Here is an 18,612-nt window from a genome sequence, read left to right as displayed (position 1 = left end):
GCGGTTAAGTCAAAATGATTCACTACAATGCACAGTAATGACGTAGTAGTCACGATTACGAAGTATTTACCGGCAGCTGGCTTCATTGATGCTGTATTGAAATTAGTTTTCCACGCGATCTCTCCTGTAGAGCAGTGTAGAGCAGTCTCCGGACGGCCGCGGCTGATTGCAGTAAATACTATATGATATTACTTACTTTGCAATTGATTGAAATAGTGCAATATTAAATGTGAATTTTTATTTAAAGTGATTTCTACATTCAAGTTGATGTGTGTCGTGGAACGTACTCGTGTAAGCCATAAGATTTTTTCAAGGAAACTGTGTGCAAGGTGACAGATACATTGAAACACTGCTCCTACTGGCCGTGCTCGTGTTTTATAGTGTGAATGTTTTAATAGTGAAACATAAATTAGATAACGCCGATTACGTCCGAGGGAAAGAGGATATGCTAAATTCGAACACGTTTAAAATAGTTTCGCCAATCGACGAGAACACTTTCGAGTTTTGTAATAGGTATAATTAGTGATTTCGGTGATAGTGGCAGTATTAATGGGTTACGACTGTTACGAGTCGCTCCGCGAGAGAACGCGTCTAGCCGGATACCGGGTGTAAGTGTGCCGCCTGCGGAGTGCCGGCGATTTCTCCCGCGTCACGCGTGTCTGAGCTCGGAGCTCGCTACCCCCGAGCCCCGTGCTGATTGATTCCGCCGCCGTAGTATTTGCATGCGAAGACGCGACATGGTAGTGAAAGTGCGCTCAGCTGAGCAGTGACGCGACCGTCGCGGACATGGGCCATGTGGAGAATCTGCGGCGTCAGTAGGGCCGAGCCGGTGCTATTCGACAGTGGCTTCGATGACGACTATGTAAGAGTCACTAAAGTGTACGGGATCTGCTAAATTATTATATTTGCAGCTACTGAAATAAATTCATTGCGTTTGCGCTCTAACACTGGTGCCGTCTGCCATAAATGACCAACATTGTTTCTACAATAATTAGGTACTGTCGGCGAATCAAAATCTTCCACTGACTTTCGGCACCACCACTTTAAAACGCACTTGTACCTGTAATTCCTTTAGTATACATACAAATTATAATACAGGGTGCAATTTAACATTCCTGCCAAATTTGGATATATTGATCCTTGTTAAAAATAAAAATACACGTATTTCTTCTTTTATAATCACTCAGTACTAAAATTTTGAGAAACAGCCTCCGAAAGTTATCCTACCAAACACCACAAAATATGGACACATGCGCGGCCCCGCCCTTCCATTGACATTCTTGCAGTGACGAATTAAGACTACTTGATGCCCTAAGCAATCCATGCCTGTGGGCCCCCCTATCCGTATCTCAACTAGAATTGGTCTTTGAACCTTTACTCTTCTGGTGCCCCCTCAGACGTGATGCATTAGGCAATTGCTTAATTTGATTAAGGGCTAATCCGTCACTGCATTCTAGTTATTATCATAAGTTGCGAATTTTCCCTTCATACTTTGACGAACTAAGGACCGTCAAATGTAAAGGATGTAGACAGGTATGTTTAGAATAAAATTAATTGATACACATCAAAAGAATCGAAAATTACAACTTTTTAATTACGAAAAATAAGCACTGTAGAAATTTATGATAAATCTAAACCACATCCTTTGCATTTAGGCGTATTTAAAAAATTTAATTAACTTAAGTACGTGCAGTACAACTAATAAAAAAATAAAAATCAAAACAACCCACCTCTAAATCTTATTTACTTCCATCTTGTCTACACTTAGCATAGTTCAAACGAGTTCAAACTGCAATCCGTTTTGCTCTAAGCAAAGTCTAGCGCGTTTTGCACATTGTCTTGCCCCAATTTCACCAACGACTGTTAAAGTTAATGCTCGAATTAGTATCACGTTACCTCTTTCGTTTTTCTTATGAATGAAAAAGAAGACTTGACATTTTAACAAGCTCTCAAATTATAAATAATTTCTCAAAAATCCCCGGCGATCCTCCTTGTGCCAAAAACTTTATTCAAGGTCAAAGGTATGAAAATATTTTTTTCCCCGTTTTTCTACCAAATCATACATTCTATCATAGAAATAAGTAGGACAAGATTGTAGATCATTTGGATTTTTGAGGATTTATTTATAACGCTGTAATTAACGTCTCAACACACAAATTTTTAGCTCTATGCGAATTATTCCGAGGTCGAATGTTTAATTTTCCTGGGTTAATACATAATGGAGCTGAATGTACCCTCTTGTGTTTGGCTTTACGGATTTCCGACATTTAATAATAAAGACCTATAGTAAATCAGTCATTTTGGGAAAAGTTCTTTTTGAAGTACGTACGTTACGTAGATCATTTTGACGTTCAGACCTAACCAACCGGACACAAACGGTTTACACTTTACAACCTTTCTTTTATTGCCCAGCTGTAACCTTAAAATATACATTTTTAAAGTGTTTAACGATAAAAATTAACTATGTCATTTACAAAGATTTATGTTGATAAAAGTAAAAATTAGCATTGCTTACTTCGTAGTATTAACAAAATAGGTTGTACATGGTTGTACGAAGTTTTTTGTTACTTTTGTTCAGAGTTTTCAACATTTTTCAAAAAAATTTAAGTATTCGAATTATTCGAAAACTTTTGTAAAATATTCGAATTATTCGAATAGTAAATTTGTCGAATAATAACATTCCCTATTAATCAGCTATACAACTACGCGCGCGGTACTAAACGGTCGCCGGCGACCGGCGGGCCTCCCGCCTCCCACCCCGCGCGTCACCCCCGCTTTACCCCTACGCATAACTGGTCTCGACTGGATATCTGTGCGGCGCGATGTACTAGATCGGTCGCAATATCGCAATTATTATTAACTTACGAAGTGACCATTGTGCGTCGATTTTTTTTGGGATAAAATATGTTATTGTAAAAAAATTTACACTATTTTTTTTGGTTTAATGGACTCACCTAATGATACCTAAGCCCCAAAAAAAAATTGGCAGGTAGGTTTAATTGCACCCTGTATACAGATATTATACCCATGAACTCCGTACATTTTTCTAGCGCAGGGGCCGAAAGTTATGAGTTGCAACCCTTATAACCTCACCGCGTACTTACCTGTACCGCTGGGAAATGTCAACGACATAGTGCTCACTGCTCATAGTTATTTTCAGACATAGTAACAGCCTCCTAAGCGATATTCACCTAGGTTCATTTCACCCGTTAATTTTCTTCATAGGCTTGAAGTCTATTAGATATTATTTTTAAAACTGTATCTCGATCCTTTAATTCACCCTTTATTTAAACAAACTGATAAGGAACAATAGCAACTAGGTAGTTATTAGAAGCCGTGAAGCCTCTTCACAATCCACATAGACGGACGTATCTACAGAAGTCATCTGCATTCTTCGCCCAACACCGACCACACAATGATTTTAAAGAGGACATCAGCAGATGCCTTCTCTTCTTACCTCTGAAAACAATTTCTTCATTCATAGTCTGGTTTGTTATCTATGCTGTAGAATCCTTGGGACACTGGGTCGCTAATACACCCAGTACCACGGGCAGCGGAGCGCACGTCCATCCTCTCATGCCGCTATACAACTGAACTGTTGACAGCTTGATAGATAACTTATATAGACTGCTGTCTGTATCCCCACTACTGGTGTTTATAAGACAATGTTAAATATGTACTATGTAGATACACTGCACATGCCACATACACTACATATGCTCTACTCTACCAACGACTTTTCCAGGACTATAGAAAGATTTTGCTGTATCTTTTTAATGTAGTGACATAATATATTATATGTGGGTATTTAGCAATTGTTTGTATGTTCCAGCAGCCGACATGGCGGTTATGGGGCGAGGAGCGCGTGGATGGTGCCATATATACAGTCTATTTGAAGAAAGTGCGCTACCATCGTCCCACCCGTTGCGCTTCTAGTGTAAGTATTTAAATTATAGCGCACTAACAGTAGCTGATACTATGTTTGATATCGAACCGATCATGTAAAAGACGTACCTAATATACAGGGTGTAACAAAAATAAGTGATAATACTTTAGGGTGTGTACGTGTTCCTTGTAGAGAGTTCACTGTGAAAATAGCAGTTCTGAAAGATAAAAAGAAATTTCACTTTTGTATGGGGAAACTCGTGACGCTCGGGCCCTTGCCCATACAAAAGTGAAAAAAAAAATCGTCTTTCAGAGCTGCTACTTTCACAGTGAACTCTCTACAAGGAACACGTAGACAGCCTAAAGTATTATCACTTATTTTTGTTACACACTGTATAGGGACATATTATGCATACTTTATCCCACCAAAACATCAAATGTAAAAAGGAGCCAAGCAAAATATTGCATAGCCATGCAATATATCTATCGTAAAAAGTTTTCAGATCACATTCAAGCCAAGCCTTCAACTTATTTTGTAATTTAAATCAACATTCAGTGAATTTATCAATAGTTTTCTTTATTTTATAATTATTATAGTGGCTCATCAATGAGCACAAGAAAAACAAATATAAAACTTCATATTTGGGGTAGTTCATACTTACACAAACGGCAAGCGTAAAGTATTTTTTAGTATGTAACGACGCATGTGGACGATGGTACCCAATAAATCCAATCAGTCGCTGATTATATTTCTCTAGTGCTCATTGCCAATCCACTATAATAATTACAAAATAAAGAAAACTATTGATAAATTCACTGAATGTTGATTTAAATTACAAAATAAGTTGAAGGCTTGGCTTGAATGTGATCTGAAAACTTTTTACGATAGATATATTGCATGGCTTTGCAATATTTTGCTTGGCTCCTTTTTACATTTGATGTTTTGGTGGGATTTCATTTCTTTTTTTAAGGTTTCTTTTCTTTTCAGGTCACGTTAAAACTTTTTTGTACTTAGCTAAGCACCCATTCTCTATCTCTAGGTATATATTCTAGGTCGTAAAAATAATTGATAATAACAGGTAGGTACTTCTACAAAGTACAAATTCTATGACGATAGCCCAACAACTTTTGAACTTTCAGGAGGTTATTCGTGCACCGATGTTACTTTCGATTGAGTATTACGACGTATTCTGGATTTTTTTAAACCATAATAATTATACTCCACAAACAAGCGATACCGCGATATAAAGGGAGTGCTACACCATCTATCGAGCGAGTATGGAGTGTACATCGTAATTCGCAGTTCTGATTTCATTATATTTTAATCAAATTTAATTATCATAGTTTCATTGTTAACTTTGCTAACACTATTTTTCCTTTTGTACGTAAAATAATTATTATGAAGTCGAAACTCATTTTTAATGTTCTTGCAAAGCCACAACTTTTCTATACTAATATTATAAAGAGGTAAACTTTGTTTGTTTGTTTGTTTAATTGTAATGAATAGGCTCAAAAACTACTGGACCGATTTTAAAAATTCTTTCACAATTCGAAAGCTACATTATTTACGAGTAACATAGGCCACTTTTTATTTTGGAGAATATAGCGTTCCGTAAGATATTTCAGTTTTTCGGAAAAAACCAGAAAATTTACTTATTTTGCGTACGCTGCCTAAACTATAAAAGATAGAACTATACAATGTTCTAAGTAAATATAGATCTTATAAATATCTACAAAAATGTCCGCGACACACTATACCTATCTATGTCAAGTGAGGCACAACAACCAATTTTTTATTTAAAAATGTAGATTTTTTTGGACTACATTTAAACGCATTTATTTTACTCATGCTAATAATCCTTATCAAAATAAATAATTTCATCACTAAGTACAGTTTAAGTAGATTATATTTGCTCTTTGAATGACTAAAATTGGACGTTTGGTTTAGAAGTTATGGCGAAAATAAAATATTGCGATTTACGCCCGTTTCGAAGTGGGCGCTACCAATGCCACAGAATAGATAATAGTACGAGTACCAATGCAGGGGTGCGCATTGTACACATTGAAAAGGTCTCCATCTTTCTACAGAAAACTCCGCGATGGTATATTTTTTATTTTTTTTTATGAAATAAGGGGGCAAGCGAGCAAACGGGTCACGTGATGGAAAGCAACTTCCGTCGCCCATGGACACTCGCAGCATCAGAAGAGCTGCAGGTGCGTTGCCGGCCTTTTAAGAGGGAATAGGGTAATAGGGGAGGGTAGAGATGGGAAGGGAAGGGAATAGGGGAGGGTAGGGAAGGGAATAGGGGAGGGTAGGGGATCGGGCCTCCGGTAAACTCACTCACTCGGCGAAACACAGCGTAAGCGCTGTTTCACGCCGGTTTTCTGTGAGAACGTGGTATTTCTCCGGTCGAGCCGGCCCATTCGTGCCGAAGCATGGCTCTCCCACGTATAAGTATATCTCTTATGGATATATCCCACAATAACATATTTTTTTGTCATTTACTTTTAACTTCAAATAATGGCTAATTTTCGAAGCGATTTTAACCAATACGGCAATAATCCTTATTCAATGAAATACTTCAAATACATTATTGATTTTGGCCCTTTACAGCATAATTATTACGATTTTAATTTTAAATTAATATTTTCGAAGACATTACAGATTTAAAATTGCGGGACGTAAACTAGCATTTGCGGCAGTACCGACCAATGAGGGCCACGGGTAGTAATGAATATAAATTACTAGCTGTTGCCCGCGACTTCGTCCGCGTGGACTTCAGTTTATAGCGCGCGATGTCAACAAAATTGGTGTCAAAAGCTTTTATAAAAAAAACCCTGGTACCCCTTAAATCAATACAGCTGTGCAGTGTGCACACAATAAGTATTTCTTTTTTTTATATTAAACTTTATATTTTATGCCAAATTTTAAAATTTATTTAGCCCCCAATTACACAACTTTAGGCTGCGTTTCCACTGAAGCGGAGCGGAGCTTTCAGTGGAAACGCAGCCTTACCCATAAACTATTTATCATTGATAGGTTTAAGGTTACGTCACTGCACAGATAAAGTACTGAGTTATTTAATACCGTAGAATAGATATAACAATCGAAAAAAATCTAAACTTAAATGTAAGATGATACCACGTCTTATAGAAAGACTTTTGAGCAAGCGTCAACGCGATGTAGAAGACGCACGGTGCCATCTATTATGAATTTTTGGAACTAACTTAATTTGAACAAATTTATGCATTTTCACCCCCTTACAACCCTTTTTTCCCGTCCCGAAAGCTGGCAATCCATGACAGCGTTCCTCATGCAGTTGTAGCCATATCCCGGCACACTAACACCTGTGTCTATTACACTGACACTGATGGAGACGCTGTGGCAAGCTTCATAAAAAGAGCCACGGAGGTGTCAACCGAACACATAAGAGATTATAACATAAAAATGGCTATAAAAGACAGGAAGGATAAAGTCCTAAGCCACATGGCGGGTAGATTCGACACAGAACGATATCTCTTTAACACCCTAGAAACTCCACCCAGCTTGAGTGACCCCTCTCCACCAAGCCAATGTCACAACATCTAAAGGCAAAGGGTGGAGCAGCATAAAATCTAAGGAAATCGGAAAATGTCGGACCTACTGGCCGCCACACCGACTGGGACGGAACGGTGAGGACCGTTCAAAACATATTATTATTATGTAATTTATAAAACAATAAATATATATTTATTTATTATATGTATAATATATTATAGTCTATTCTACTAAGTATATATATAAATATATATTACTTATGTTAAAAAAAAAAAAAAAAAAGTGTCCATGGCGTGATGGACCACAATTAATTAAAATTCATAATATTATTTCAATTATCCTTGGTGCGAAAAATCTAAATAATAAAATAACAAAAAAAGGATATGGACGAACAGTCCATAGACGACCACAATTTTTTTTAATAAAAAAAAAAAAAAACCCTTTTTTCCAGTAAAAAAGTAGCCTATGTCCTTTCTCAGGCTTTAGACTATCTGTACACAAAATTTCATTACAATCGGTTCGGTAGTTTTGGCGTTTGGCGTGAAAGCGAGACTGACAGACAGAGATACTTTCATATTTATAATATTAGTATAGTTTATGTGCACACTGCACAGCTGGTTTTGGGTATTTTGATTAATTAAGGGCCGCGCTACACCGAAATGGCAGCGGCGAGGCGAGCACTTTCAGCGCTGCCATTCCGGTGTAACGCGGCCCTAAGAGGGGTACCACTTACCAGGGTTTTAAAAAGTTTTTAAATTTGACACAAATTGTGTTGACACCTCGCGCTATAAACTAAAGTCCACGCGGACGAAGTCGCGAGCAACAGCTAGTTATGAATAAAAACAATATATAATAAAGTAGGTATGATTAGTTCTGTTACAATAATGAAGTAAAAAATAAAACGCCATCTGTTTTCATATATTAGAATTAAAATGTTGATTGCATTGATAATATTATATTTTCTGGATGGAATATAGGCCAACACGGTACACTCGAACTCCTTTATTTTCGAGCGCCTTCTGCTGTCAACTTGTCACGTACCGTATATTAGAAATGCAGTAGGAATTGAATAAGATAAGATAGATTGATTATTATTATACCAAGTGATAATATTATTAAACATAATATTCTAACGTATTAAAAAATATAAACAAAAACATAATAACTAATAAGTATGATTAGTTCTGTTACAATGAAGTAAAAAATAAAACGCCATCTGTTTTTTTTTTTTTTAAATGAAATAAGGGGGCAAATGAGCAAACGGGTCACCTGATGGAAAGCAACTTTCGTCGCCCATGGACACTCGCAGCATCAGAAGAGCTGCAAGTGCGTTGCCGGCCTTTTAAGAGGGAATAGGTTAATATAGTAAAGAAGGGAAGGGAATAGGGGAGGGAAGAGAGGGGAATAGGGTAGGGGATTGGGCCTCCGGTAAACTCACTCACTCGACGAAACCCAGCGCAAGTGCTGTTTCACGCCGGTTTTCTGTGAGAACGTGGTATTTCTCCGGTCGAGCCGGCCCATTCGTGCCGAAGCATGGCTCTCCCACGTATAAGAATCGTATTAGAACTAAAATGTTCATTGCATCGATATATTTCTGGATTTTTTATAATATTATACATAAAATATATTTAAGATTTTTGAAATATTATTTTAATACACATCCAAGACCCAGGAACATTGAAAACTTTTTGTTCCGCCTGCGGGACTCGAACCCAGGACCCCCGGGATGAGCGCTGGCCACGCACAATGCGAATAAATTTTCATCGATATTTTCATGGAAATAAGATATTTTCCTACATCAAAATGTAGCCTATGTCCTTGCTCAGACTCTAGAATAACTGTGTACAAAATTTCATTGCACTCGGTTCAGTAGTTTTGGCGTGAAAGCGAGACAGCCAGAGAGACAGACAGAGATACTTTCGCATTTATAATATTAGTATGGATTTAAAATCAAACTACTGAATCGATTTTAATCATTTTTTCAGTGACTTAGGCCATAATTTATTTTATACCCGTGCGAAGCCGGGGCGGGTCGCTAGTATTTAATAAATTTATATTATACTTTTCAGTTTTTAGATTTCCTTGCCCAAAGGATGAAAACGGGAGCCAATTCCTAATGAGTCTAGACTTCGCTGTCTGTCTGTCGTCCGTCCGTGTGTCACGAGGCTAGATCTCGAGAACCGCAATAGCTAGATATTTTAATTTTTTACAAATTATGTACTTTTGTTGTCGCTATAAAAGCTAATAGAGCAACTAAAATAAAATAAATGAACAATCGGGGGTCTCATACAACAAACACGTTTTTTTGCCCTTTTTTGCTCTATATCAATAATGGTAAAAGTAAGGTTTTTGAAAATTTCAAAAAATACTTAATTGTATTTCAACTTTAATAATAAGTAATAAAAAGTACATAAATTGTGATTTAAGGGGGGCTCCCATACAAATTTACGGTACGGAACCCTATGTACGCCAGTCCGACTCGCACTTGGCCAGTTTCATAATGTTCCCGGTCATTGTAGATAACGACCTACCTTGTTGCCAAATTTCAAGGTTCTAAGTCTGCTAGAAGTACCTTAGAATTTTGAATATCTGTCAGTCAATGAGTGACAAAATGTAGTAACTTTGATCATCTGTAACTATTAAACTATTTATCGAAATGTTATGTAATTTGGAGGTTAAGCTAGTTTTAATACTTGCTCCTAGTCACCGAAATTCTAAATCCCTAGCTTTGTTAACATCGAAGATAAAGGGGGTGTGAAAAAGCCGCGAACCGCTATATATATATATATATATATATATATATATATATATATATATATATATATATACAAGAATTGTTCGTTTAAAGATACATGTGATTTGTGTCGTCATGAATTTTTCCATATTATATAAGTACCTATATATGTATAATATGGAAAAATTCATGGCTCAAAATTCAAGACCAATAGGTCAAGAAAAATAGTTACTGCCACTTTTAGAGTTAACTCTATATTATGTATGTATAGGGAACCCATACACACCCTAATGTTTTATCATTTAGTTTTTACACCCTTATATTAAAATTAATATTTAAAAAGACTTAAAATTGTTAAAATCAAGAATTTTAAAAGTAATAAAAACTTTTAAAATTAGTAAATTAACAAAAAGTTAGGAAAATTAAGTAACAAAAATACAATACAGCAACATATTCAAATATTCAGATTCTATATTATAATTATTTTGAACCTGAATAAAATTTGGTGTAAACAATTTCCACAAATCACAATACACAGTTTGCATGAGTGTGTTGGATGACTCATGCGTCACAAACAATGATATTATCCTTTTATTCGTCATTCACCTCATCCAAACAAGCATATCATCTTTGTGACGAGCACATGTAGTCACTCATTATACCCAACAGAAAACTATAATATAGGCACATCCTTATTCAATCGTCTGATAAGATTATATATAACATAATATTATATCTTTTAGATAAGGGTTATCTGGGAATTGAAAATCCTTAAATGACTTCTTATGTGCAGTTACCGCGACGTGCGTTAGTGTCTAAACACACCTGCCGAAGTACCGCAGCGGAATTTCGGCATGATTCCGCCTGCAATGGATTTTCAAATTACCGATGACACACCATGCCGAACTTCCGCCGCGGATCTTCGGCATGGTGTGTTTGGACACTTAGGCTGGTATAAATAGTCAGTACTCAAGATGCATCTCGATCTCAAGACACGGTTCAGGCTCTGTGATTGGTTGGCTGTCAAAATTTGGACCAATCATAAAGCCAAACCGCGTCTTGAGATCGGGTCGCATCTTAAGTACTGACTATTTATACCAGCCTTAGATTAGGGGCTAAATAGATTACGCTACGCCTACGAGTAAATCATTTAGATGTTGTTTATGAGCTGGCCAATTAATAAACAACGATATAATAATATGGGCTATAGGTATATATAAATATTTCTGGACAGCACAGCTCAGCACTCAATAGGCTGCAGGATTAACAAATGATGTACTTACCAAAATTGTACGGCTTTACTTAAATACTATTAAATCCTAAAAATTCAGTGTTTTTTTGGCGTTTTCTCCAAATTCCACTAGAAGTACAACTATTTTTCCTATCTACGCTGCTGGCACATCGTTCTAGTTTTTATCAACCAAACTATGGTTGAATTTGTTATGCAAATTAAATTAATTTGGTAATCCAAGACGTAAGGTCCAATTAGAAGTATAAATAAAGCGATCGTTTTCGAGTGTCTATCATTGCAGTTATCACCTCGATATTTTTACACTATTAGAGCCGTATGTAGAGTCATTAGCACTGATATCTTATTTCCCCAAAATATGCTTTTTAGCTTTTCATTACGTAATATATATATTTTAAATAAAGTAAATTAGGTATGCTTCGTATTAATTTGCATTTTGTGGTTAACTACTTACTACAGTCAGCGCTCAGCCATATTCTAAACATCTAGCACATACTCAGAAATGACTGTGAAAATTCCAGGAATCAGATGATGAGATCTCTCACTTGGAGTGGGAGACGGTGCGTGTGAGGTTCGTGAAGGCGGGCACCGTCGAGCGGCTGGTGGAGGCGCTGGCCACCGACGACGGGGAGCTCGAGTCCACATACGTCAATGTCTTCCTCGCTACATACCGGTAAGTGCCTTGTCATTACGAGCTCTTTTGCAAAGGGAGTTCACATTTTCGAGCTCGTATCAAGAACTGAAAATACCGTTTCAAGTTCCACATAATTATTTAAGTCTTATATTTTCTAATTTCTACCAAACAAATTCAAAAGGTATATTATATTCTTTGAAATAAAATAAGTTTACATATATAAGTTTACTAACTAAATACTATATTAACTATGACTATATAATATATATATATTATATATATAATATATATATAATATATATATATATATATATATATATATATATATATATATATATATATATATATATATATATATATATATATATATATATATATATATATATATATATATATATATATATATATAAATGGATTTCCAATTGTGTTAGTAACGCTATAGCTCGATAACGGCTGACCCGATTCTGCTAATTTTTAACCCCCGACAAAAAAGAGGGGTGTTATAAGTTTGACGTGTCTGTCTGTCGGTTTTGACTTAATTGAGAGTGTTCTTAGCTATAGTTCATCATGATCAGCCTGCTCCATGCTGAAAAATCGCGATTAGCAACTTGCAGTCGTTTGGTGGGCTTTGTTGCATTCTAGTTCGTGACATTTATGAATATTTACACATTAATGGAAAGTTGACCTGGTCCTGCAGCATCACCTGGTAATCAATAGGATACCCAACTCCTCACCAACTTAGAGCAAGGGTTTCGTGTTTGGGCTCATTTTAATTGCGACAACTAGTAAGACGTAGATAACCAATAAATTTTTGCATGCTGCTGCTGCAGCATCACCTGGATTCTATAGGAGCTAAGTGGAGGTTTCATATTGGACTCATATTGATGGCCTCATCCAAAAGGACATTCCTAGATGGTATTCATTGGGATATAACATGATCCCGTTGATAGGAATTATTCTGCACTATAACCAACACAAGTTTAAAAAAGCATGAAATAAAATTAAATTAAGAAATTTAAAAAACCCCCGCCAAACAACTTTAAATAGTAATGAAATAATATATTTGACTGGCTTTAAGTTTAAATAATTCCTAAGTGTAAAGTGATATTTTAGTCCATAATTGTTGTCAAGGTGTGTCGGGGGACTAATGTAGATGTTTGATATCACATAACATTACAGTTTAAGGGTCAGTTTTCAGCAAACCAAATCGAGACAATCAGTGACATGGCGATACAAAATGCAAAAGACACTGTTGGCGGTCCACCGACACCGTGACAACAATTATGGACTAAAATATCACTTTACACTTAGGAATTATTTAAACTTAAAGCCAGTAAAATATACTATTTCATTACTTTTTAAAGTTGTTTGGCGGAGGTTTTTTAAATTTCTTAATTTATAGTCTTAAAATAATCCTTGAAGTTCAGGGAAGGTTTTTAGGTAACACGAAGTTCACCGGGAAAGCTAGTTTTTTTTTAATAAAAATGTATTTTCAGATCATTTGCTGAGTGCAGCAGAGTTCTGGACCTGCTCCTGCGCAGGTACGAAGCCCTAGCCGCCGAGGATGTGTCGTCAGCGGGTGATACCTCACAGCAGCACAGAAAGTCAGTACCGAGCTTGCTTACATTTTGTTTCGTTGTGTTTTCTGTTTCTTCCTATATTAAACTTTGCTGAATGGCCATACGTCTTTTAGGACTCTGGTGGCATGTCTCCACGTTTGGTTGGACACCTACCCGGAGGACTTTCGCCAGCCCCCGCACCATCCCGCACTGCAGCAGCTTCTCGCCTTTACACAGCTTCATTTGCCTGGCTCTGAGCTACATTCGAAGGTTTATGTTTTTATTGTAAACATATTTTTATGTAGCCTTAAATGTTTTATATAACTTATTATTGTTGTCTTTGTATAAAGGTTATAGGTATGAATTAAGTACATATAAATAATTCGTGTGGATAATAAAAGAATGTGAAATTGTGCGTGATCAGTTATGAAGCTATTGTGTGATAAACACATCTTTCCTGCATGAGTGTAGGTTGGTCAAATGACTGTTAACTGTTTTGTTTGACGATGTTTTAGACCGCGAGAGTTAATACACTAAAATTCGAAACACCAAAAAGTGATCTATAACCATTTACCTAACATTTATTCGTTTTTTTCAGGTGTTACAGAAGCTAGCATTTTTCAGTGCCGATCGCAATGGCAGCTCCGCTGGCGGCGGCGCGGGGGTGTGCCTGGCGCCCGGCATGCGCCTCCCCGCACACCTCACCAGCGCTTACCGTCTGCCTCACGTTCCCCACCGCCATTTTGCCGAGCAACTCACTCGAATGGACATGGAACTATTTAAGAAAGTCGTGCCCCATCAATGCTTAGGAGCGGTCTGGTCTCGCAGGGACAAGGATAGATCGCACGACGCCGCGACCGTCCTAGCTACGGTCAACCAGTTCAATGCCGTGTCCTTCCGTGTCATATCGACCGTCCTAGTCGAACCGAATCTCAGGCCCCTGGAGAGATCGGACATACTCGCCGCCTGGCTCGACATAGCCCGAGAGCTGAGGGTACTGAAAAACTTCTCGTCGTTGAAAGCTATCATTTCGGGTCTGCAGAGCAATCCCGTTTATAGACTGAAAAAAACTTGGGCTCTCCTATCCAAGGAGAAGGCCGAGCTATTCGAGGAGCTGGCTAGAATATTCAGCGAAGACAATAACAGGTGGGCCCAACGCGAGCTTCTAATGCGAGAGGGTACCGCAAAATTCGCGGACACGGTCGGCGAAAACGATAGACATTTGCAAAAATTATTGCACGAGCGAGGGTCTCCCGGGGTCAGTCACGGAACGATACCCTACTTGGGGACTTTCCTGACGGACCTGACGATGATCGACACGGCGATCCCCGATACCGTAGGCGAAGGTCTCATCAATTTCGATAAAAAAAGAAAGGAATTCGAAGTTTTGGCCCAAATAAAACTGCTGCAGGGCGCCGCCAACGCCTACCACTTGGCCACCGACCCGATGTTCGACAGATGGTTCGATTCCGTTCTAGTTCTCGACGACAAGGAGGCGGACAAGCTGTCGTGTCAAATCGAGCCGCCCACGAACGTCCCCAAGGAGCGCCGTCCCAAAAAGTCGAGTGAGAATAATGGGAACTGCCATAGAAAGAACGACTCCATCGCGAGCACCAGCTCCAGTAACAGCTCACAGTTTTACTGCGAGACCGACGGCGGCGGGCTCGCCAAGAGGGACAGCCTGGAGAGGCGAATATCTCCGACGAGGCTCTCCCACGGCTCCTCGTCGTCGTCGATACCCTCGCTAGACGTCTCGCTGTCGAGCGCGAACAGCGGACAGAAGGGGGCGAACGGCAAGGGCGTCGGGATCAGTCCGGCTCACAACAGGAGCGGGCCAGACTTTTATATAATTCGTGTCACGTACGAAACCGATAACGTCGAGACGGACGGCGTGGTGCTGTACAAGTCTATAATGCTAAGCAACAACGAGCGCACGCCGCAGGTGATACGCAACGCGATGCTGAAACTAAATCTCGACGGCGATCCCGATACATACACGCTAGCACAGGTGTTGCCGGAAAGAGGTAAGGATTGGTCGTCCTGTCTGTTCCTATCTCTTACTGCCGCACTCAGAGTGGAACATTAATTACTTAAAATCCTACTAATTATAAAAGGTACTAATTATATATTCTGTGCTAATATTATAAAGGCGGTTTGTTTGGATGTATGGAATATGGATGTTTGTTACTCTTTTACGCTAAAAATATTGGATGGATTTTAATGAAAGTTTGAATAATATATCGGAGTAACACATAGGCTATAATTTTAACCGGCTTTCAAAATGGAGGAGGTGTTATGTTAGTTTTTTATGTGCAATGATTACTCCGCCGTTTGTGAAACGATTTTCAAAATTTTTCTTTTGGTGTATACTGTATAGGGATTAGGGTATCATCCCAATTTAGTACTATGCTCCTAAAAGTGTTGGCCTGATGAAGGAACCCATGAGCAATCGAGGGAACTCCTCAAAATTTATATGGAAACATAATATTGTGGTGACTTCGGTTTCGTGAGAAGTATTCTGATTTCTGAGCATATGCTACGAGTACCAACAAAAAGATTTTGTACCGAGGTATACCACGGTTAGGAAGGTGCTGAGAGAACTTCCGGCTCTATACAGGGTTATATAGATACAAGTTTGATAGTTTCGCCGTTGTTTTAAGAACGGAAAGCATAAACTACGTAAATTGTTTGTAGAAGTCTAGGGAAGGTTCATAAATTAGGAAGGACATGATACGAAGTTCACCGGGACATCTATATATGTAAATAATTCAACATTTTGACATAAGCCCCATACATAATCTATCAAACTCCTCATTAAATTGAAGGTTAATCATAATTAAATGTCTCTGAGTACGGCGGTTAGTGTCTAAACAAATAAAAGACGGGTTGCACTCCGGGAGTGCTGGCAGAAGTGAAAACTTGATTATTAACGTTGTGCATAATTTTTTTTAACCCATTTTTTATGAAAATCGATTTTTTTAATTAATCGAAACTCTTACAATCGATTTAATTTTTAACCAATTTTTTATGAAATTCGATTTTTAAAAAAATCGATTTTTTTAATTACTTACTCGAAACCCTTACAATCGATTAAAAAATATCGACAATCGAAAAAAACAATCGATTGTTCGATTAATCGATTTCGATATTACAACACTACTCTCCAACCGTCTTACGGTTTTTCGATCAGCACGAGAATCAGACGCGAGTTTCACAGTTTTTATCCATCCCACAAAAGTGCTCAACGCCGATAAAGAAGTTTTCACTTCAATAATATAATTCCCTTTTTTCAGAAATGGTATTGCCGGCGAACGCGAACGTATACTACGCAGTGAACACGGCGTACAACCTGAACTTCATCCTGCGGCCGCGGCGGAGCGGACAGGGCGAGGCGCTCGCGAACGGCAAGGCGCGCGGCAAGCGGAGTTGATCGTGTCCCCCCGACGCCGTCGACGCCGTCGCGGCATTGTTCTGTGGGTTTTTACCTTGTAGTGTAATATGATTGCCATGTGACCTGATTGTAGACAATGTGCGCGTATTCGTTTTTGTGAATGCAATTTACTAAACATATTGCTTTACTGCCGATAACATCTCGAACATTTGAATTTTACACTGTTACTGCTTCTTATTCGACTGAATACTGATATTGTGCTTAGTTATTCGTAAACACTAACGACCGCACTCGGAGATATTTTATAATTTAATTAAGTTTAACCATGTTAATAATTCAAGACGTGAGTGGAAGAATAAGGTAAGTAACATGCAAAAACTTCCCGATTTTTTTGTTTAAATGGAGGTTTTAGGGCCGGAAAAAATATTTGAAATAGAAAAAATATGGATTATATGTGTAGCCAGATATATTAGCCACCTGGCTAATATATCTGGCTACACATATAATCCATATTTTTCTTCATAACCTTATGAAGAAGATAAGTTACAAGTTTTAATAAAATAATTAGGGATTTGTTATTGTCCGAATGTTACGAAATGTTACTTGTTCGATTCTTCCATTCACGTCTTCAATTAAGATTTAAGTAAGTAATGGATTTATGGGCAGATGGCGTATCTGCGTCATTTGTGGCAGTCTTCCACCGTGCGTTTTTCTGCCGCGCACTGTAAAACTCTGGAACGAACTGTCACCAGCAGTATTTACGGACCTATACGACCTGCAAACTTTCAAGAAGAGAGCGTATTCCCTCTAGGCTGGTAACGCACCTGCAGCTCTTCTGATGTTGCGAGTGTCCATGGGCGACGGTAGTTGCTTTCTATCAGGTGACCCGTTTGCTCGTTTGCCCGCTTATTTCTTAAAAAAATAATTGTTATGTTAATTACATATTAATTATTCGTCATCAATCGGTTGGGTTTGACATAACGCAACCAAATGACTTAAGAGTGGTCCCTCATCTGCCTATGAACCAATTTCCTCGATGGTACATGTTAAAGTAATCATTATCTCTGAGTGCGGTCGTAAGTAACTTTAGATTTCATAATACTATACTAGCTTTAACATGGCTGCAAAACGCAGAACTTTAAATGATACCTATTTTGTGTTTTTTATGAGGAGGTCTCCTTGTTTAACATGAGACATAATATTGTTATGAACTGTATGATGTATCAACTACCAAGGGAACTGCGACAAGATACACTTTATTTTGTTCCTCTACGATAAAGTTATATACGCGTCTTATATGCGATTTTCTTTAAAATATTCAGATCGCTTTTAAAAGCAGAAATAATTTGTACTTACTGATAAAAAAAAACTAGGATGATACTATTTTAAGTAGGTATTAATTTTCCCGAATTTTTGGAAAACTTTGGAAACTAAGTATAAATACCACTTTTCAAAGTTTGTACAAATATTTTTATTTAATTTATATACTTAGTAAATTAACTACTCACTCATAATATTACTTTTAAAGATAAAATGGACACAATGCATTTTGTTGTTTATGTACTTAATGATCGTGTAAGTGTTTATATAATATTGTATTTAAGCTCTCAATGCCACCTGTA

The 18,612-nt window shown here is 37.8% G+C and overlaps 1 protein-coding gene across 10 annotated transcripts in view; it reads left to right on the top strand.

The window, feature by feature from the left end:
* LOC121740015 (ral guanine nucleotide dissociation stimulator) overlaps positions 1 to 17,335 on the top strand; it is a 42,655-nt gene extending 25,320 nt beyond the window's left edge. For 5 of the 10 annotated variants that reach the window (XM_042132745.1, XM_042132738.1, XM_042132692.1 and 2 more), the window contains 6 exons: positions 3,833 to 3,937; positions 11,928 to 12,079; positions 13,537 to 13,644; positions 13,734 to 13,869; positions 14,198 to 15,623; positions 16,893 to 17,335. In XM_042132745.1, the coding sequence (XP_041988679.1) occupies positions 3,833 to 3,937; positions 11,928 to 12,079; positions 13,537 to 13,644; positions 13,734 to 13,869; positions 14,198 to 15,623; positions 16,893 to 17,029 (2,064 nt within the window). In that variant the 3' untranslated portion in view covers positions 17,030 to 17,335. The other 5 variants (XM_042132754.1, XM_042132711.1, XM_042132763.1 and 2 more) reach the window with 4 other exon arrangements.
* The last annotated feature ends 1,277 nt before the right edge of the window (positions 17,336 to 18,612 follow it).

This window comes from Aricia agestis, chromosome 1 (assembly GCF_905147365.1).
Source record: "Aricia agestis chromosome 1, ilAriAges1.1, whole genome shotgun sequence".
Classification (NCBI taxonomy): Eukaryota; Metazoa; Arthropoda; class Insecta; order Lepidoptera; family Lycaenidae; genus Aricia; species Aricia agestis.
This window is presented reverse-complemented; position numbering and strand designations above follow the sequence as displayed.